A 17786-nucleotide genomic window follows, 5' to 3' on the forward strand; every position below is an offset into this window, starting at 1 on the left:
AAATTCCCTACAGGACAAAACATCCCTTTTACAGTTCAGCTGTGGGAAATGTGGTAGGTATGCACATCTGGAAGAATGCACATACTCAGTATGCTGAGAAATTCTAAATACTTCAGGGAGGAGGAGGAGAAAATGCAGCAGGAGAGCCAAAGGAACTTGGAGGCCAAAGTGAAAAAACAGAGGGCTACTCCCTCTTCAGTTTTGAAGGGTTTTTTTTTTTTTCTTTCTCATCTATTTATAGGTCTTGGTGCCAGAAGCAGAACTAAAATCATAAAACTTTAGAGTTCTACACTGACATCCAAGGGAATCTGTTTGATTTCTCATCCCCATCTCTGCTCTCTTTCTAGCAAATGTTTTCCCTTTGAGAATCTTCCTATCAACCACATGGCACCTCAAAGAGTATTTCCATACCACCTGGAAAAATATGCTCTTCTAGCTTTCTGGAAAGGGCTTTCCGCTGTGACCAGGGACCAGGATAATTGGCCTTTACTATTTCATACAGACTTACAGCTTTATTTAACTGACCAGGGAGTAGAGAACATTGCTCATAAAAGTTAGAAGCTGAAATGGGTGAAAAGACTGAATCAGAATTGAAATCTTTACTTCATCCTGACAGGCTAGTGCTAGTTCCATGAAACCTTTATCATCTCACAAAACACAGCTCATGAATTGTGAATTTTAGCCTGAAAGACCACCACTCTAATGAATCCAAGCCAAAGTTCCTGAGCAATAGTTTCTTTGACCTGATAACAGCTTCGATTCTTTATTTTACCTTCATGAACCCAGATTCTATGCTGGAACAAGCATAAAACAGACAGATTCCTAACCCCTCCTCTACCTGTCCATCCCCCTCACCCTTGCTTTCCTTTTACCACACCATCTTTCACTAACCAGAGGGACCTGCTCCCTTAAAAAACAAAAATTTAGACCAATATGCAAATTCAAGATGTTTACTTTTCCATAAACTGCAATGTTCTTATTTAAAATAAGTGACATTTTCAATTTTGATGGCAGATGGTGTTCCAAGTATGTGGGATGGTGGGTCTGCTCAGGGGCACTGCCAGGGAAGAAAAGGTAATGAACTCCACCTCCTCAAATCCTCCCTGGGAAGCACATCACAGGCCAAGCTTGGGTCAGCAAATACAGCGAAGAGACACCTACGCGAGTGACCTAAACGTGGAGTGAGCAATATTCTGAAAATTCGTCATCAAGAAGTAGATTTGGTTTTTGATACCTAGTCCTTTCACGGACCTGGGAATGCCTTCAAGCAGCATGTCTGGGGGGAAAAAAAAAAAAAGCTTCCCTCTAAGTATTGGTGCTATGTTTGCTGTAGATTTTATGAGCTGTGTTTAACCTTGGTCTTTATAAAAGCTATTTATGTATTTAGAAAAAAAATTCTAAGCCTCAATATTTTGGCTAGGGATTTGGCTCATGCATGGGACTCATTCTCTTTGGTTGATTCTGGCGAAGATTTGGGGCTTTCTGGGGCAGATGTAAAATGAGCAGCCAAAGGGATGTTCTCAGATCTTTAGCCTTATTATCAAAAGTTAAAAAAAAGATGCCAAGGAACAATTTCCCTTGGATATAAAAATGAAAGCGGGACAGTAAAATTCAGGACAGCACATACTGTCATTCTTTCTGGGCTCCAAAAGGTCACTTTTTAGAAACCTGGCTGGAGGGGAAAACAACAACAAAACAACAACAAAACAACAACAACAAAACAACAACAAAACCCGAAATCAAAACCCAAACCTTGCGTCCTCAACTCTCAATGAGTGCTTTACTGACAAAAGGCCACTGACACTTCCAGCAAGATTGTCATCAACAAATTCCGACAACTGGCCTCCCTTAACTTTTTCTTATTCTGGTTAATAAAAGATCCAGAAACAGAGTTAGGGGCAAGATTGTAGATTAGCTATAGATAAGTTCAGGGATGCAGGGTAGAGTCAGAGTAGGTAGTAATGATGAGTGAATGGTGATCTTAATCAGGTGCACGGGCATAAGCGGTTCTGGAGTTTTGATGGGAAAATCAATCAAGAATTAATCAAATCACATATGTGGGCAAAAAAGGATGCATACTCTAGATAACTGACTTTTTCTTTTTTTTTTTTTTTTTAAGTAGGGTCCACACCCAGGGTGGAACCCAATGCGGGGCTTGAACTCACAACCCCGAGATCAAGACCTGGGCTGAGATAAAAGTTGGCCTCTTAACCGAATGAGCCACCCAGGCGCCCCAAGAGAACTGATTTCTGACAAAAATGGTCTCAATTACCTCTCAGCTTCCTAGCAAGCCTGAGTCCAGGTCTCTGAATGGCTCATATATTCTGTTGTCACAGACACAGCCAGATGGGTTTATGGTGCTCTGTGGAACCTCTTGAATCCTCCTTTCATACTACCAAGATGCCCTTTAGAAAATTATTTCTCTGTGGCACAAAATGCCCTGCCAAAAGATGAGTAATTTATTTCCTTGCAGTGTGTGACATCTCAGCCAACATGACATCGTTTCAGATGTTAGGGTTTAAAGGTGGTTCATGTCTTTACACCTTGGCACCAATGCCCTATGTTGCATATGTGATTATGACATAGCTTAGCTGTCAGGAGGCCCCTAACCCTTAACTTGACTTAATTTTCTTACTTTACCAATAAGATTAAAATAATAATAAATATATTTCCTTAAATTATTTTTTTTCTGAGTAAGGGTAAGAATAAACTAGCATTTATTCATTAAGCATATAATTACTAACAGTCTTTTCAATGGATACAGATACTCACTTCCTAGAACCTTTGAAACAAAAAATTGAAGGGCAGTAATTTATTTTTCTTATGCTTTATTCCCCAATAATGTATTTTTCTATTTTCATATATGCTATATTGTAAATATTACACTGTCAGATTCAGACTGATCTTGGGGGAATCATTAACTCCTCTGAGCTTGTTTATTCATCTATAAAATGCAGAAAATACCCTCTTTCTTGGGTACCTTCTTTCTGCACTTGCTTTAAGAATTACATCTAATCATGGATGTTGTGTGTAAGCTTTTTATAAGCCACAATGCACTGTGCAAATATAAATTATTTCTGTTGCTCTGGGTATATCTTAATGTTATCAAATTAATGGCAAACATTATCTCTGAGTAGAGTGATAATAACCTTCTGTGTTCACCATGGCATCTTCTATTTTCAGAACCATATGCTACATCTTATTATGTTGTCATAAATATGTACAGAAGATGGGCTGATTGTGCCTGAGACGATTAGTCAATATTATTTCACATGCCTGGAGAAGGAAATTTGAAGACCAACTTCTTGCTATGGGACTAGACTTCAGATCTTGATAAACTTGTCAGGAGTGTTACACTTCCTTATATGTTGAAAAAGCCTAATCTAATTGATAGCGTCAAATGCTTTTGTACAGTTAATGAAGAAAATATACAGCCTGAATACTGTTTATGACTTTTATAATGAGCAACTTTGTGCACGTACTGCATCTCAGAGCAGTAATCTATTCTACAAGCACATCGGTATTGCCAAAGGCTAGAGGAGCCATAGAGGACTCTGGCCACGATCTTCTCAACAATCAGGGAATTGCCTTTTACTTCTTTAAAATGAGTTACACTGTATTTCCTGAAGTGTAGGCTAATGTTCCCAGGCACCTGAATTATGATACACTTTTGTCAAACATCTGTTCCCTTTTAGATAGCAATGTGTATGCCACGCCATTTTCTCAAGTTGTATTCTTTAGAAAAAATTAAAATGTCTAATATAGCGATCTGCCAGTTTCATCCTGGGAAAGCAACAAAGATAACAAAAGCAGGTAGATATGTAATACCACCATGGCAAGAGAAGATATATTTATCTTTTCATCTTACAAGAAAAAAAAATCAGTGGATTGATTAAAATATAACTTGTTGAAGTGAAGAAGGTAAAATAATAATAAAACAAAACAAAACAATATACTGTGGAAAATTAGAAAACAATAAACTTAGGTTCAGGCTTGATTCAATTCATGATTTCATTTGCTTATTCAAGTAGGGAGAATTTATTACAAGCCACACAGATTATCATAATTTTCTGAATTCAATTAGCACTATTTTTGGCAATTAAGGTGTATGGTTGTAAACGTCCATAAAAATTAAAAATACATATATGAATAACAAAGATATATATTAAAACTGAACATTAAGATACAAATATTTTAAAAGTATGTACAAAATTTTAGTACGTAGGCTATGCAAATTTATGTAAGTACTCATATAATTATACATGTGTATGTGTGTTTGAACACACTCATCACATCCATTCTTACTTCTAAGAATCCTGAAAGATAAAATGGATTTTTCACATGTTTCAACCAAAGTTTTGAAGACAGACACAAAAACGAAAATGAAAAGAAAGCTGTTGGTAGAGGCCACTCGGGTGATATAGATGTCCTGGCCTCCCTGCCGACCCATGGTGAACACCTGACCTTCTCGGAGGCTCCACCTCTATAATACTAAAGGGTGACTTGTGGGATTCAAAATGAAGACGCCGCTCAGCTCCAAGCTAAATCTGAGATTAAAATTTGTTTGGCATCGACTTAGTTTTTAGAATATTGTATCACATCCTAGAGCTTCAGCCACTGCTAAGTCTAATAATCACAGGCTTCAATTAGCTATGGCATGGCATTAAGCAAGACCGCTCACCCTAACCACTCTAGAAAAATAAGAGTTTACTTTAATGAAACTCAACACCAGTGATGAGTGTTTTGTGGCAGCATAGTTCCAAACTTTCTCTTGACTCTTTTCGTATATCCCCAGCCCCTCCAGCCCCACCACAGTCTAACATACTGCACTGCCTTGTCTCACCTGGGCCACGGGAATAGCCTCTACCTCCCTGTTCTCCCTACGGACATTATGGAGCAGCTCGAATCGCTTCTCCACATTACATCCAACTTCGTCTTTATAAAATGCACATCTGATCATGTCATTCCACAGGCCTAGAAAATTTCAAAGACTTCCCACGGCTCTTGGCAAGATCAAAACACAGGGCCTTCTGGTCCAGCCCCAGCCTCCCTTTTGTACAGGCCCACCACTCTGTCACTGTATGGCTCTTTCTTGGTTCTCTGGTTATATGAGCTTTCGTTTTAATTCCTGGGGCATACGATATAATCACCAACGATAGCAGGGTTTTTTTTGTGTACAGAGTGTCCTCCACTTGAAATCGTCTCTTCTCTGTTCCTACCCCCACCTTCACCTAGTTCATCCCTACTGATCCTTCAGCTTCCAGCTTAGGCACCGTGACTCCTGTTATGTGCTCTCCACACCACCAGCTACGTTTCGTAGAGTGACTATCTGATTAACGTCAGTCTCTCTTGCTAGAACATAAACTCCATGAGACAAAGGGATTGTGTGAAGTTTTTTTTTTTTTTTTTGCTGGAATAAAAAAAATATCGGAAAGAATAAAAAAGACAATGTAGTTTGCCTAAATCCTCCCTGAGTTTATTTTGCCTAGGTACTACCTGCAGTTCACTGAATTGTTTCTTACGGTCTAGATTCTACATGCATCTTTTAAAAAAGCATATACTTTCAACAACAGCCAACACCCTCTTGGAAGTTTCAGAAAATGACTCAAATAAGAACCATTAAGTGACTTTCTATAGCATCTTGACAAGTTTCTGTACAAGCTCAGCCAGTAAGCAATTGTTGGTGGACTCATCTGCTCGGTATCACTGTGTTTTAATTTAAATTTCCTTTTCAGGAAGTGTTTTTAATGTCACTGGATATGCGGAAATCTGTTCTGAATTTATATAATTTAACATCAGTCTTAAAAGTTAGCGATTTATGAAGAACTGTGACTGGATGATGGTTTAGAACATTTTTCCCTCCTGACAGGAGACCGATGCTGGGAAAAATAAAACATCCCAATTCTCATTAATGGAAACAGAGCTGAACAGACAACTGTAGCTGTTGAAGCCTACTGAAAGTGCCAGGAAATTCTAAAAGCAAAAACAAGGTTGGGATGGCAGATTAATGTGCCTGAAATATAAAACCATGGAATTTCTAATGTTAACGGACATTTTGGTCAGTATTTATCTAGGCAATTTTATGTTGTATATTATAGAAGAGATTAAATAGACAAATGCTCACTTTACAAAGCTAGATATGAAGGTGCATTCATATGCCACCTATCCAGTTTCCAACTTTTGGAGGCGCCCTTGAGGCTTATAATTCTATTTACTAAAAATAATGAGCCCACATATTTCCTCTGTTATGGAAGAGTGAACCTGAATAAAATTTGCTGAACTAATTAATGCCTATTTATGCCAGAAGAGTCTCAGGTTGGATTTCGGCCATCTCAAAAACCCCTCTCTTTCTTCATCCAGCAATCCATTTATTCATTTAACAATCATTGAGCATCTACTTCATTATTTATTTATTTATTTTTGCAGGAGCTCGTGAGCTAGTGGGAAAACTAGGAGGTAAGGCAAAGCAGATATGTACAATATAAACAGGAAACACTCCCCTGCAGATAAATACCAACTTCTCTTAGAATGCACCTGTAGGGAAGCAGTTGCCCAGGCATCTCCTTTGGTGAGTAATACAAACCTGCATCCCACCACCCCATCCACCCTAGCTCAGATTTAGTCTGCTTTAGTCAGCTCTCCTTTCCCCACACGCTTACAATTGCATGGCCAGGAGCTTCAGGTAAGCCTGCAGGATTACCCTACTCAAAACAATTCCAAGCTTTGTCCCCTCATTCCGTTGTTGTGTGGGCCTCATGGTGCTTCTGAACATTGGGGAACTTTATCAACAACCCAAGGTATATCCGATGTCTTAAAGAATGTCGTTCAGCTTTTGAAAAACATAATTTATATTTATTTAAGTTTAAATGTTAAATTGATCATAGAGTATACTCAGGTATGTATTATGGAATCAGAAGCACGACAGAAAGCTCCTCAAAGGAAGCCTTCGATTTTTGTACAAAGCAGACCATTGGCAAATGTTGGTTAAATTGTTGAACTAATTGCTGTATATCTCATGAGAAAACAAGCCTTTCTGAACTAGAGTATTGGTATTTATTTGAAATCCAAGGGGCCAAGGACTCTAAGAGAATTGTTCCATCCCTGCATAGATTCTAAAAATTCTTCTGGCCAAGAATGTTACATCCACATAGGATACTAAGGAAAACTGTGACGAAGGTAAAAGTTGTCTGTGCCTCCCTTTAAACTTCCCATTGGGTACCACCCTGCCCCATATTTAGTCATAAAACAATGTAGATTTATTGAGCACCTACTACCTGCCAGGCCCTCTTCTAAGTGTTGGGGATACCCATCACTGAAAACAAACTGACATCTTACCTCGTCTCTCTATTCGAGATTCTTTTAATGAGTACCCTGTACCTGGAACTCTTGTGTATTACTTGGAACAGTGACGTAGACATTTTGCATCGCACCTACCCCTAAGTGAAGCTGTTCACACCCATGATACAACAGGAAAGCAGAAATTATGAAGGTACCACTTATCTTACCTTGTAATGAATTGAAGATGGAGAAGAGGTACATAAAAGGGATGTTTAAGGGTCCCCAGGCAAAGAAAGCAAAACCCCATGTCATGCCCAGCAGAAATGTCAGGCTGACCACACTGCGCAAGTTCCTTAAAACCTCTTCACGCAGGGTCCGGTTGCTTCTCTTGCCATTCCTCCCACAGATTTGCACCATTACCACGATGAACATGGCAACATTCAGGAAAAACATGACTCCAAAATACCCAGCGCAGGTCACATAAAATACGACTGGATCCTGAATCCAACAGCTTAATGAAGAAGAAACCAGAAAGAAAAAGAGATTTATTACCATGTCCTGTTTACCGAAGACTTCTCCTGGCTTAGTTTGGGTTTCTGCAGATTTCACAACTGGACCTTTCTCAAAGCCTTTAGACAGTCACTTCATTTTCCTGGGCCTCAGTTTCTTTTCTGATGTTTACACAGTTTTTTTTTTTTTTTTTTTTTTTTGGTTTGTTTTGGATGGCCATCATCTTAATATCGAGTTATTTAAGTCAACAGTTAAAAAGAAAACAAGGTGGCTTCTTGAATTCTGACTTGGCATGAAGACACTTGTGGTTGGCTCACCCGAAACCATGTCTCGCCCCCTTTTCTCTTATGTGACTGCACTCCAGAGAATGGGAAATTTAAGTACTTGTTTTCTCAATCTCTTTTGCATTTAAGGGGCAGCCACGTGGACACTGTACCACGAAATGATATGGAAGCAAAATCTGCTAGGGGATTTTTGGGAGAGGCCCTTATTTGTTCTTTCTGCTTCCACCATGAAAGCAAGCTCTGGAGCTGCAGTAACCACCTTTTATCTTTGAGAGAAAGGCCAGGATCACTGCAGAGTTGCTGGTCCTGACATTTTCAGCCATAAAACCAATGGCAGTAGCCGCCTACTTCCGTATCTCTTGTTATGTGAGAAGAGTAAATTCCTACTTAAGACACATGTAATCATGAATTCCATTACTGCTGCAAAATAACTCCTAGTAATATAATTGACCTAGTTGAGGCAAGACTTTATTATAGAACTGTGATATTCCTATAGTGACGCTCCTCATGAATAGTTAGAAAGCGTACACCAATTACAACATCTTTACAAGGTGAGGAAGGACATACTTCATATTCAGAATTATATACCCACACAAACACATATATCAGAAAATAGATTAAAGTAATTTAAAAATTGTACCATGTGTAAAGTGTTCTCTGAGTAAAGTCCACACACCACAATTTGCAGATGCCCCAGTGCCTAATTAATACTATGTGAGTTCTTAGGTACCTCAAAAATTGGATAAATTATTTAAAGCTATTAAATTTATCTAAAAAGTCTCGTGAAAATGGTTATCATTCTAGGTTATGTATTCCATACTAGAACATGACAGCCACAAAGGCAGAAGCTGTCTTGAACATCTTTGAATCCCAGAACCTACCATGATTCCTGGCATATCATAAATGATCAGCAAATGAGACTGTTGATGGTGCAGCAATTTACTAACTGTATTATAAAGTCCTGTGAGAGTTGACTAACATACTTGTAAAATTCCCTTATTTGGGACTGATGCACTGACTCCTACTTTTAATGTATCTTACTATAACAATCCCCAAAATGACGCTGCTTGTCTCTGGAGCTAATATTCCTTTACATTTGGAAGTCCCTTAGAATCCCAAGTTTCCTGACCTAGCTCTTTTATTTTCTACTAGTTCTTGTGGGGTTTTTTGAGTGCTGTTTTGGAACTATAAGAGAAGGGAAGTCCATGAGGGAATGGGACCCAGGTCGGACATGGACTAGATATGAAAATGTTCTCCATCCATGAAACGTGCACAGATATGTGATCTCACGGGTCTCATCTCAGGAGTAAGCTCTGTATGCATTCAATAATTCATTCAATCAACAAATATTTATTGAGTACCTATTATGGGCTAGAAAAGATATGAGAGAACTGCCAAAGGTGAACAATATCCAGATCTTGGCCTCTATGATCCCACAGCCAAATACAAATACTGATTTAATTTTCTTGAAGATGTGTGTGGGCTTAAGGAGGGGGAGTATTATGGAATTCCTTCAAGCAGGACGGGTCTTCTGAGCCGAGAGGACCCTATCCCAGACCTTCTCTGCAGTCCGCCAGGTGACAGAGCGCAGGTTAACGTGGGGAAGCAGCTCAAGCAGTCCGGGCGCCCAGCTGAATTCAGCTGTGGAGCAGCAAAGACCTCAGCGAAGGAATGGAAGCACATTTTCAACCTTCCAAACTAAGAGGCTCACTACTGGCCTGGAAACTATGCACCACACTCTAGGAAGCAAAGGATATACACTCATCACAAACAAATTTCCAACAAGTTGTTATTACTTACAATTCATCACCTTGTTCTTTTCCATAACTTTCTTTTCCGTAGACCTCATTTTGGTTTCTGCTTGCCAGAACAATGGACACGACTAAGGCTGGCAGACCTGTTACAGAAAGACCATGACATAAGCACATGGAGCATCTGGAACTGCTTTATAAGACTGATAAAGACAAGGGGAAAAAAAAAGAGAGAGAGAAAGAAAACCCTCCACATCACAGAATTTGTTTTAGAACTGGCAATTTGCTTAAAAGCAACAATACAATCCCCTCTTTGGTGTGGAACATCCAACTCTAACTGGCAACACTTAAAACCCATTCTTAAATGACAGATATTTAAATATTGTGTTTGCTTACTGTTACTCATTACACACCCAGAACCTGGTTTATTCTGAATCCAGAAGCAAATGTGCTTCATTAATGACAACTGCCATTCTGCCAGGGTTTGGGCAGTGAGAGAACTGCAGTTTATTTGGCCCCTTTCTATGGAAAGAAAAGTCTTCGGAAACAGTGGGGGAGAAACCATGGGGCCATGAAGTTTTTACAATCTCCTCTTTTCAGAGAGTCAATAAAATATTTTCGTATATATTTCACTGGGGAAGACCACAGCACCCTAATTCCTTGGAGGATGATTTTAGTGCCAAACACCTTGGAAATGTCCCATACATCTATATTGCCATCTGCAAAAAAAAAAAAAAAAAAAAAAGCAAGCTCTAAATGCTTGCTCCAATATGAAGCCAGATAAAGAAAGGAGCCTATTTAGGAGATTCCAAACGGGCTAAGGCTACCCTCCATGTTTGGCTGAGGAATCATGTTAAGAAGTTCAAGGCAAGAATTTTGTCAGTATTCTGGTTGCACACACACAAAAAACCTTCTCTCTCTGGATCCAAGACATGCGCATGTCTACAGGGGGTGAGGACCACGAGGAGCCTGAGTGGCCCTTTCTATTTTGAAACATAATGGAAATGCACCACGGTCTGTCAACTGCTTCTTCAGACTTGGGTGGCCTGGCTCTGGTCACCGGAAATAAGTTTGCGGTGACTCAGGAGGCTAGGGCTTTTTCCTTTACTCCTGAATTTAGTAAGGATAGCTGAATAGATTTAAAAAATACCATTCTGAGGAAGCCCCTGCCTTGGGATGTGTACATCTCATCCGCATCATTCACAGTTTTGAAGTTTCTTTCGGCAGCACTAAAATCTTTCAGAATAGGATTTTCCTATGAGAGACGGGAGATTTCCCTGACAGTGAAAACAAAACCAAAACTGTTTAGGAGGCTTACCCCAGCCAATGATGCAGAATTTCAGTATATATCTGCGAATGTAAGTGTTAAATACTTTAACCAGGGCAATGTACATGTGAATTGCTTCTAGCCCCATCCAGGTGAAGGTTGCAATGAGGAAGAAATGGAGGAGGACAGCAATGGCTGTGCAAAGACCCTCCACGTGAAACGAGGTGATCCAGCCATCCAAGAGGAAGAGGAGGTTCAGGAACAGCAGGGCTGTACTCAAGTTCATCAGGATTTTGGAGGGATAGTCCCTTCGCAATTTCCTGAAAAGGGGAAAAAAGAAAGAGGAGAGGAATACTGTAAATTAATCTTTTAAGCACAGGCAGTAAATTCACATGGCTCCACTAAGAGGAGATTTGTGTTTAATTAGGAGTTTTTAAAGATTTTATGAGTACTCGGCAAATTATAAAGTTTTTTTAAATTTTCTTAAAGATTTTATTTATTTATTTGAGAGAGAGAGAGAGAGAGAGAGAGAGAGCATGTACAAGCAGGGAGGGGGCAGTGGGAGAGGGAGCAGAGAGCCTGACACGGGGCTCGATCCCAGGACCCCGGGATCCTGACCTGAGCCGAAGGCAGATGCTTAACCTACTGAGCCACCCAGGTGCCCCTAAAGTTTTTTTTAATATTAATTTGATTTCAAAACCGTTTCCAATTGTTTATCAAATTTCCAATTAGTTTCAATGGATTTTTTTTAATCCAGGAAAATACTAGTTATAAAACTGAAATTTTTGTTAAAAAAAAACAATTTCCCTAAAATTTTCTGAAGTTTCTTTTTAATGAGGTAAGGATCCTTTAAAAAAAAAAGTCCTGTTGGGGTGCCTGAGTGGCTTAGTTGGTTGAGCATCTGCCTCTGTTTCAGATCATGATCTGGGGTCCTGGCATAGAGCCCTGCCTGCAGGGTTCCTGCTCAGCAGGGAGTCTGCTTCTCTCTTTCCCTCTTTCCCTCTGATCCTTCCCCTCTCTCCCCTGCTCATGCTCTGGGGCGAGCTCTCTCTCTTTCTCTGATTGAATAAATAATTAATGAATAAATAAATGAATGAAGGACTAAATAAAAAATCTTTATAGAAAAAGGGTTCCTGTTCAGGACTAATTTTATAAGATCTGTGAAGTAAATATTTTCATATTTACCGTGCAAAAAGCACTTTATACAATTTTTATTTATATGTTAATCATCTCTTACAGGTTGAAATACATTTTATCCATAGACATACAATAATTATAAATTAAGATTCTATAGCGAGAAAATTTATATTGCATGATATATGTTATGAGAAACCTGAACATTAAAGTTGAACCACTCTACACAATTTGAAAAGTAAGTATTTTTAAAAGCAAAGGCAATTTTCTCATTCACATTTTGGGACAGTTGGCACTAGGTTTTGATGGATAAAAAATACTTACTCAAAAGCAACATATGTAAGGAGAGTTGCTGCTGAAAAGATAGCAGATATCCCACACCCAATATAGGTGATGAAGGTGAGAACTTTGGTGTTTCTTGCATCTATCTGTGAGGCAGTTCCTTGAAGGTCCTACATAAATCATGGGAAGCAGCTGTTAAGAATCTCTCTTTTCACGGGACCGGTGTTTTATTAGAAAGTTCACTGCTAGCACTTACAATCTTAGCTTAATCTGAGGGGCTAAAAACAACAGTGCGAATCAATATGGAAGCTTCCATTTATTGTACTATTGCAGATCATTCCATGAAGCAAAAGTGTAGCATTATTGAGAGAGTTGCATGTTGTTTTCCATCATTACCTGATAATCCAAACTCTTTGCCCACCAGAATAGCCTGAAGAGCAAAACCACTCCCCCCACAAGTAACTGGGGAGAAGGTCACTGCCTTGCATAATAAATGATCAGACCCATTGCTAACATTTGCAGGGCTAGGGACAGAAGTACAAATAGAGGACACCATGGCCAAATGTGAGCCCTCAGGCAAGCCTTGTCTTCTTTGTCCAGCAGGGAGGGGCTCAGCCAGTGGACAGCCAAAGACTGGTGCCTATGAGCTTAGTGCTGAGGATCTTAACTATGGTCATTTCAAAGCTTGGCATGTATTGGGTTGGGTGGTCTTTATTTTTTTTATAAATGAGAAGCCATTATGGATTTTTAGATTATAGGGGTTTTGTTTGTTTGTTTGTTTGTTTGTTTTAATCCCTGTTGACCTGAGAGGGTACCATGTAGTGTTAGGGGTTGTGGAATGGAAAGAAGTAAACACTTTCTAGCATATTAACATGAAGCATTAATTTCACCGTGCAGAGGTAGACTTGTAAAGTCTGGGCCTGGGAGGGAAATCTTTCTTCCCTTCCTTAAATAGGGAATTGGGTTAGGGATAAATCTTAAGACCATCCACTCAATCCTGGTTGGAGAAGAAAAGACACCTCCATTATGCAGATGTTCAAAAATGGAGTCTTCTTGGAGAAAGGCCATATTCTAAAGGGGATATCTGGTTTAAAATTTTAGGTCTTAGATTATGAAAAAGAAAGTTTGCTTTATAAGCTTTTCATTTTATATGTTAATTCTCTTTAATTTTCATCAACATGTCAATAAAATTTGTTACTCACATACAAAGCCTCCAGTAGGTGGTGTTTGCTTGTGAGTATATGTGTGTGAAATGATGACAGGAGATTCAGTCTGTGGTTTGGCTGAGGCAGTAAGAAACAGGTAACAGCACTTCTGTGGCTGCCAGGAATGCCCAGTGATTGAATTCAGCCGACACAGGGGCTCTGGGGCAGAAGGTACTCAGCCTACCCTTCTCTCCCAGGACTCCCTCCAGACACTAGAAGGACCTGGGACTCCCCTGGCACATGGGATGGGGTTCAAGTCGGGGCCAGTGGACTCACAGATAGGTTACCCTGACCAACATTTTGGTTACTCCAGGATTTCATGGAGCAGAGAAATGGTCTTGAAGACTCTCCAGGTGACTTGTCCTTACCTCTTGAAAAACTTGTGGCTCCCATCTAGGTGAGGGGGTGAACTTGCAAGCCACAATTAAAACCACAATTTAAAGTGTAAATTAAACAAAATAATGTTATTTACTGTTAACACATTCACACACAACTCTCATGTTGTTTTGTACTTTTAGAGAATGAAGAATATGAAAATATTTATTCCTCTGAACTAGCCAACATAAAAATATACTAATGTTAAAAGTATTAAAATCAGTTTTACTACTAGGAAATGTTAACAGAGGACATTAAATCCTTCACATATTTGTAGATTAGAAGATATAATTATGGGTCTGGGGCACATTTTTTAACTTCCCATATGGTAAATGTGTCACAGGGCAATGTAGACTCTGGGAATATCTTATAGAAGTGGATAAAGAGTTTGTAAATCAAGAAAGTCTCTTAGCAAAGCCTTGGTGGTCTGGAAAAGCCGAGAGGACATGGGTTCATCTCCAGGAAGGATAAATTCTGGAAAGTTTTTCTCCTAGCAGTTTATAAACTTCTAAGAGCAGCCAAGGTGAAAGGATAGTACTAAAAAAATGCATATATTCACATATATGTAAAACCAATTATTTAATCAAATGGCAACAGAAAAATACACAATTACAAATTCATAATAAAATTCAAACAATATGTGAAGAAACTAACCAAAGTAACGGAAAGCCAAACTTTGGTTACATATAAATCACTGCTGGATACTGAATTGTATTACTCTTACCTATTTATCTAACCTTAGACCTACAACATACATAATCAAGCTCAAAGACACACGTGCACACACACATACATGTGTGCACATGCACATGCACACAATTTAAATAGCTAAATGAATTAAGCTAAAATTTACATAATACCTGAATGAATGATGATGCAAAGTAAGTGTTTTCTAAAAGAATGTCTACTGTCACCTTTGGAGAAAGAACATGGAAGTTAAAACTGAGTGTGTTTTGGGGCGCTTGGGTGGTTCAGTTGGTGAAGCGTCTGACTCTTGATTTATGCTCAGGTCATGATCTCAGGGTCTTGAGATAGAGTCCTGCATCGGGCTCTGCGATCAGTGTGGAGTCTGCTTGAGATTCTCTCTCTCTCCCTCCCCAGCTCATGCTATCTGTTATCTCTCTCTAAAATAAATAAATAAAATCTTAAAAAAAAAAAACAAAACAAAACTGAGAGTGTGTTTGTTTGTTTTACTTAGGGAAAACATGCTATAGTTTAATTGTTCATTTTCATGCTCTGGCAGTAAAGAAAAATATTTATATTTTGGGAAAATTAAAAAGTTATTTGCTATGATTGCTGCCTTTTTCAATGACTTGTTTTATCCCTCAGAGGATATGTGCAGTAGGCTGTCAAGAAAATCACTTGCAAGATGGCCATATGACAATGGCCACTGACATCGGCCAAGAGGTTCATGAGCCTAAATGCCACATCCCACAGCCCCTACTGCTCCTGTCCAGTTCCATGGGAAGTGGGGGTAAGATCTAAGGGAGGGGGTAAACATAACCATGATGTCAGTGATTCAAATTCAAAAAGCTTTACTGTCTGAGCATACATGACTGCCATCATCATTTTAAAAAGCAAATGTGGTTTGATCCTTGGGAACTATACCAAATACCAGAAACAACAGTTCTGTTACAATCTGGAGGATGCAATGCGCACCAGAAAAGTATCTGCAAAAAACACATGTGTATGAGATATAAGACAGAGGTATAAGTCTATGGATGAATTCAAAGGAGTTGTTAACATGGAGGGTGGCTCTGAGAAATTTGGTGGGATGAAAAAACAACATGTAGATGTGATCTAATTTTTGTTTAAAACTGTCAGACAAGCTGGCTAATGAGATAAAAATAGGGCCTTGGGAAAGATGGAAGGAAGGAAGGAAAGACTAAGATGAAGACCTAGTGGTAAGAGACATGTCACACCTTTCTCTTCTCTTGCAGGCCTGAAGACTCCATGCTGTCCTGGTCCCTAGTCTGTCCCAACAGCCTGGGGTCTCTGGGGGAGGGCGGCGGGGGGGGGGGGGGCGGGATGCATCATTTTGGGTGACAGCTGGATCACCTAGCATAGTACCTGCTATAAAGTCACATTCAATCCAATGATTGATAATGCAAAAACAATATTTTATCAAAATTTTCACAGTTCCCTTCTGTTAGTAAAACCCAACATTATTTTCCTCTTTAACTTTTCTCTCTCTCTTTCCCTCCTTTCCTCTCTCTCTCTCTCTTTTTTAAAGATTGTACTTATTTATTTGACAGAGAGAGACACAGCAAGAGAGGGAACACAAGCAGAGGGAGTGGGAGAGGGAGAAGCAGACTTCCCACTGAGCAGGGAGCCCGATGTGGGGCTCGATCCCAGGACCCTGGGATCATGACCTGAGCCAAAGGCAGACGCTTAACGACTGAGCCACCCAGGCGCCCCTCCTCTCCTCTCTCTTAATTCAGGAGTCTCATGGTGATTTTATCATCGCTGTTAATGCTACAGAAAAAAAAAATCAAGTGGGGTTCTTTTTTATAATTATTGTTACATATTTTAAATATGCGATCTCTGCTAATTAGCAAGATTCAAGGTACAGATGCCAATTATCAGGAAATAATTCCCAAAATACAAAATCTAAAAAGGCTGACTTACAAAAAGAAGTATGCCTTCCCAAATTATATCATTTCAAAATGAGTTTAGAAATTCCTCCCCTACCATCAGAACTCCAAAGTGTGTGAGGTGGTTACATAAGCAGACCGTCTCGCTCTCATCTGAATCTCTGTGTGCCACACATCCTGACGTGTTCCAAAATCCAGAACCTTCTGTAAAGAGGAAGTCCACAAACATTGTGAAAATAACAGCAGGCCAGTTCCTTTTCTATAATGGATGATATCTTCTTTAGGAAAATATGCCTCAGTCTTTTCTGCCTTGCAGTTTATCACTCAAACAGATACTATTTATTCTTAAAGCTGCCAATACTTAGAATAATTGAGATTCCTGGAATCACAGAATGTTAGTGCTGGATTGGCAGCGAGAGATTATCTAGTCAGGGGTTTTCAACTGTGCTCTACTGAAGATCCTGCAAAAGTTTGATTCTAGTTTAACTTTTAATGTATTACAAAATAAACTTCCATGAAAAGAATATCCCCCTTTCAAATATGTTACATACTAATGAAGTCTGTGAAGATCAACGCATTTTTTCCCCTTGTTTCAGCCTCTACTTTTGTAAAGACATTAGAACTAACAGAGGTCAGTGTTCTTCTAGCATGCTGTTATGTACACAGCAATCACGCGCAGTGGCAACTTATTATAAATGCCTTGAATGCATCTTATCTGACTTTTATGGTAGGATGTGGAATATGAGCAACTCATATATTTGAAGAATATTTTAAGTCTGCAAGGTGATTTCATTTTTAATTATGTATCCAGTAAATCCACTTTCTCAAAACTGTGCAACTAGAAACCAAACAACAACAAGATTTTCCAGTTGTGATAAGGCATATCAAAAACAGAGGTTGGGACACCTTCAGACTCCATTTCTACCAAGAAGCAGCTTGTGCTGGTGCTGGTTTAGAGTTAGTCAGGATAATCCCCCTGGGGATCCCCAAGGGAAGGGGACCCTTAGGGGGCAGAGGAGGGAGTTTTCATAGCTTGTCCTTCCCATCAAAGAGATCCCCACAACTTATACCTAGGCTTCTCCCTTAATTTTGCCTTTTTCTCTTAA

At 39.3% G+C, this 17786-nt stretch overlaps 1 protein-coding gene across 5 annotated transcripts in view; it reads right to left on the reverse strand.

The window, feature by feature from the left end:
• The window catches only part of ADGRG6 (adhesion G protein-coupled receptor G6), a 135869-nt gene that overhangs the window by 13083 nt on the left and 105000 nt on the right, over window positions 1-17786 (reverse strand). For all 5 annotated transcript variants that reach the window (XM_027602630.1, XM_027602629.1, XM_027602632.1 and 2 more), the window contains 5 exons: window positions 16778-16884; window positions 12549-12676; window positions 11142-11410; window positions 9873-9969; window positions 7506-7789 (listed from right to left, as the gene is read on the reverse strand). In XM_027602630.1, coding sequence (XP_027458431.1) covers window positions 7506-7789; window positions 9873-9969; window positions 11142-11410; window positions 12549-12676; window positions 16778-16884 — 885 coding nt within the window. The remainder of the gene's footprint in view (window positions 1-7505; window positions 7790-9872; window positions 9970-11141; window positions 11411-12548; window positions 12677-16777; window positions 16885-17786) is intronic.

This window comes from Zalophus californianus, chromosome 7 (genome assembly GCF_009762305.2).
Source record: "Zalophus californianus isolate mZalCal1 chromosome 7, mZalCal1.pri.v2, whole genome shotgun sequence".
NCBI classification, from domain to species: domain Eukaryota; kingdom Metazoa; phylum Chordata; class Mammalia; order Carnivora; family Otariidae; genus Zalophus; species Zalophus californianus.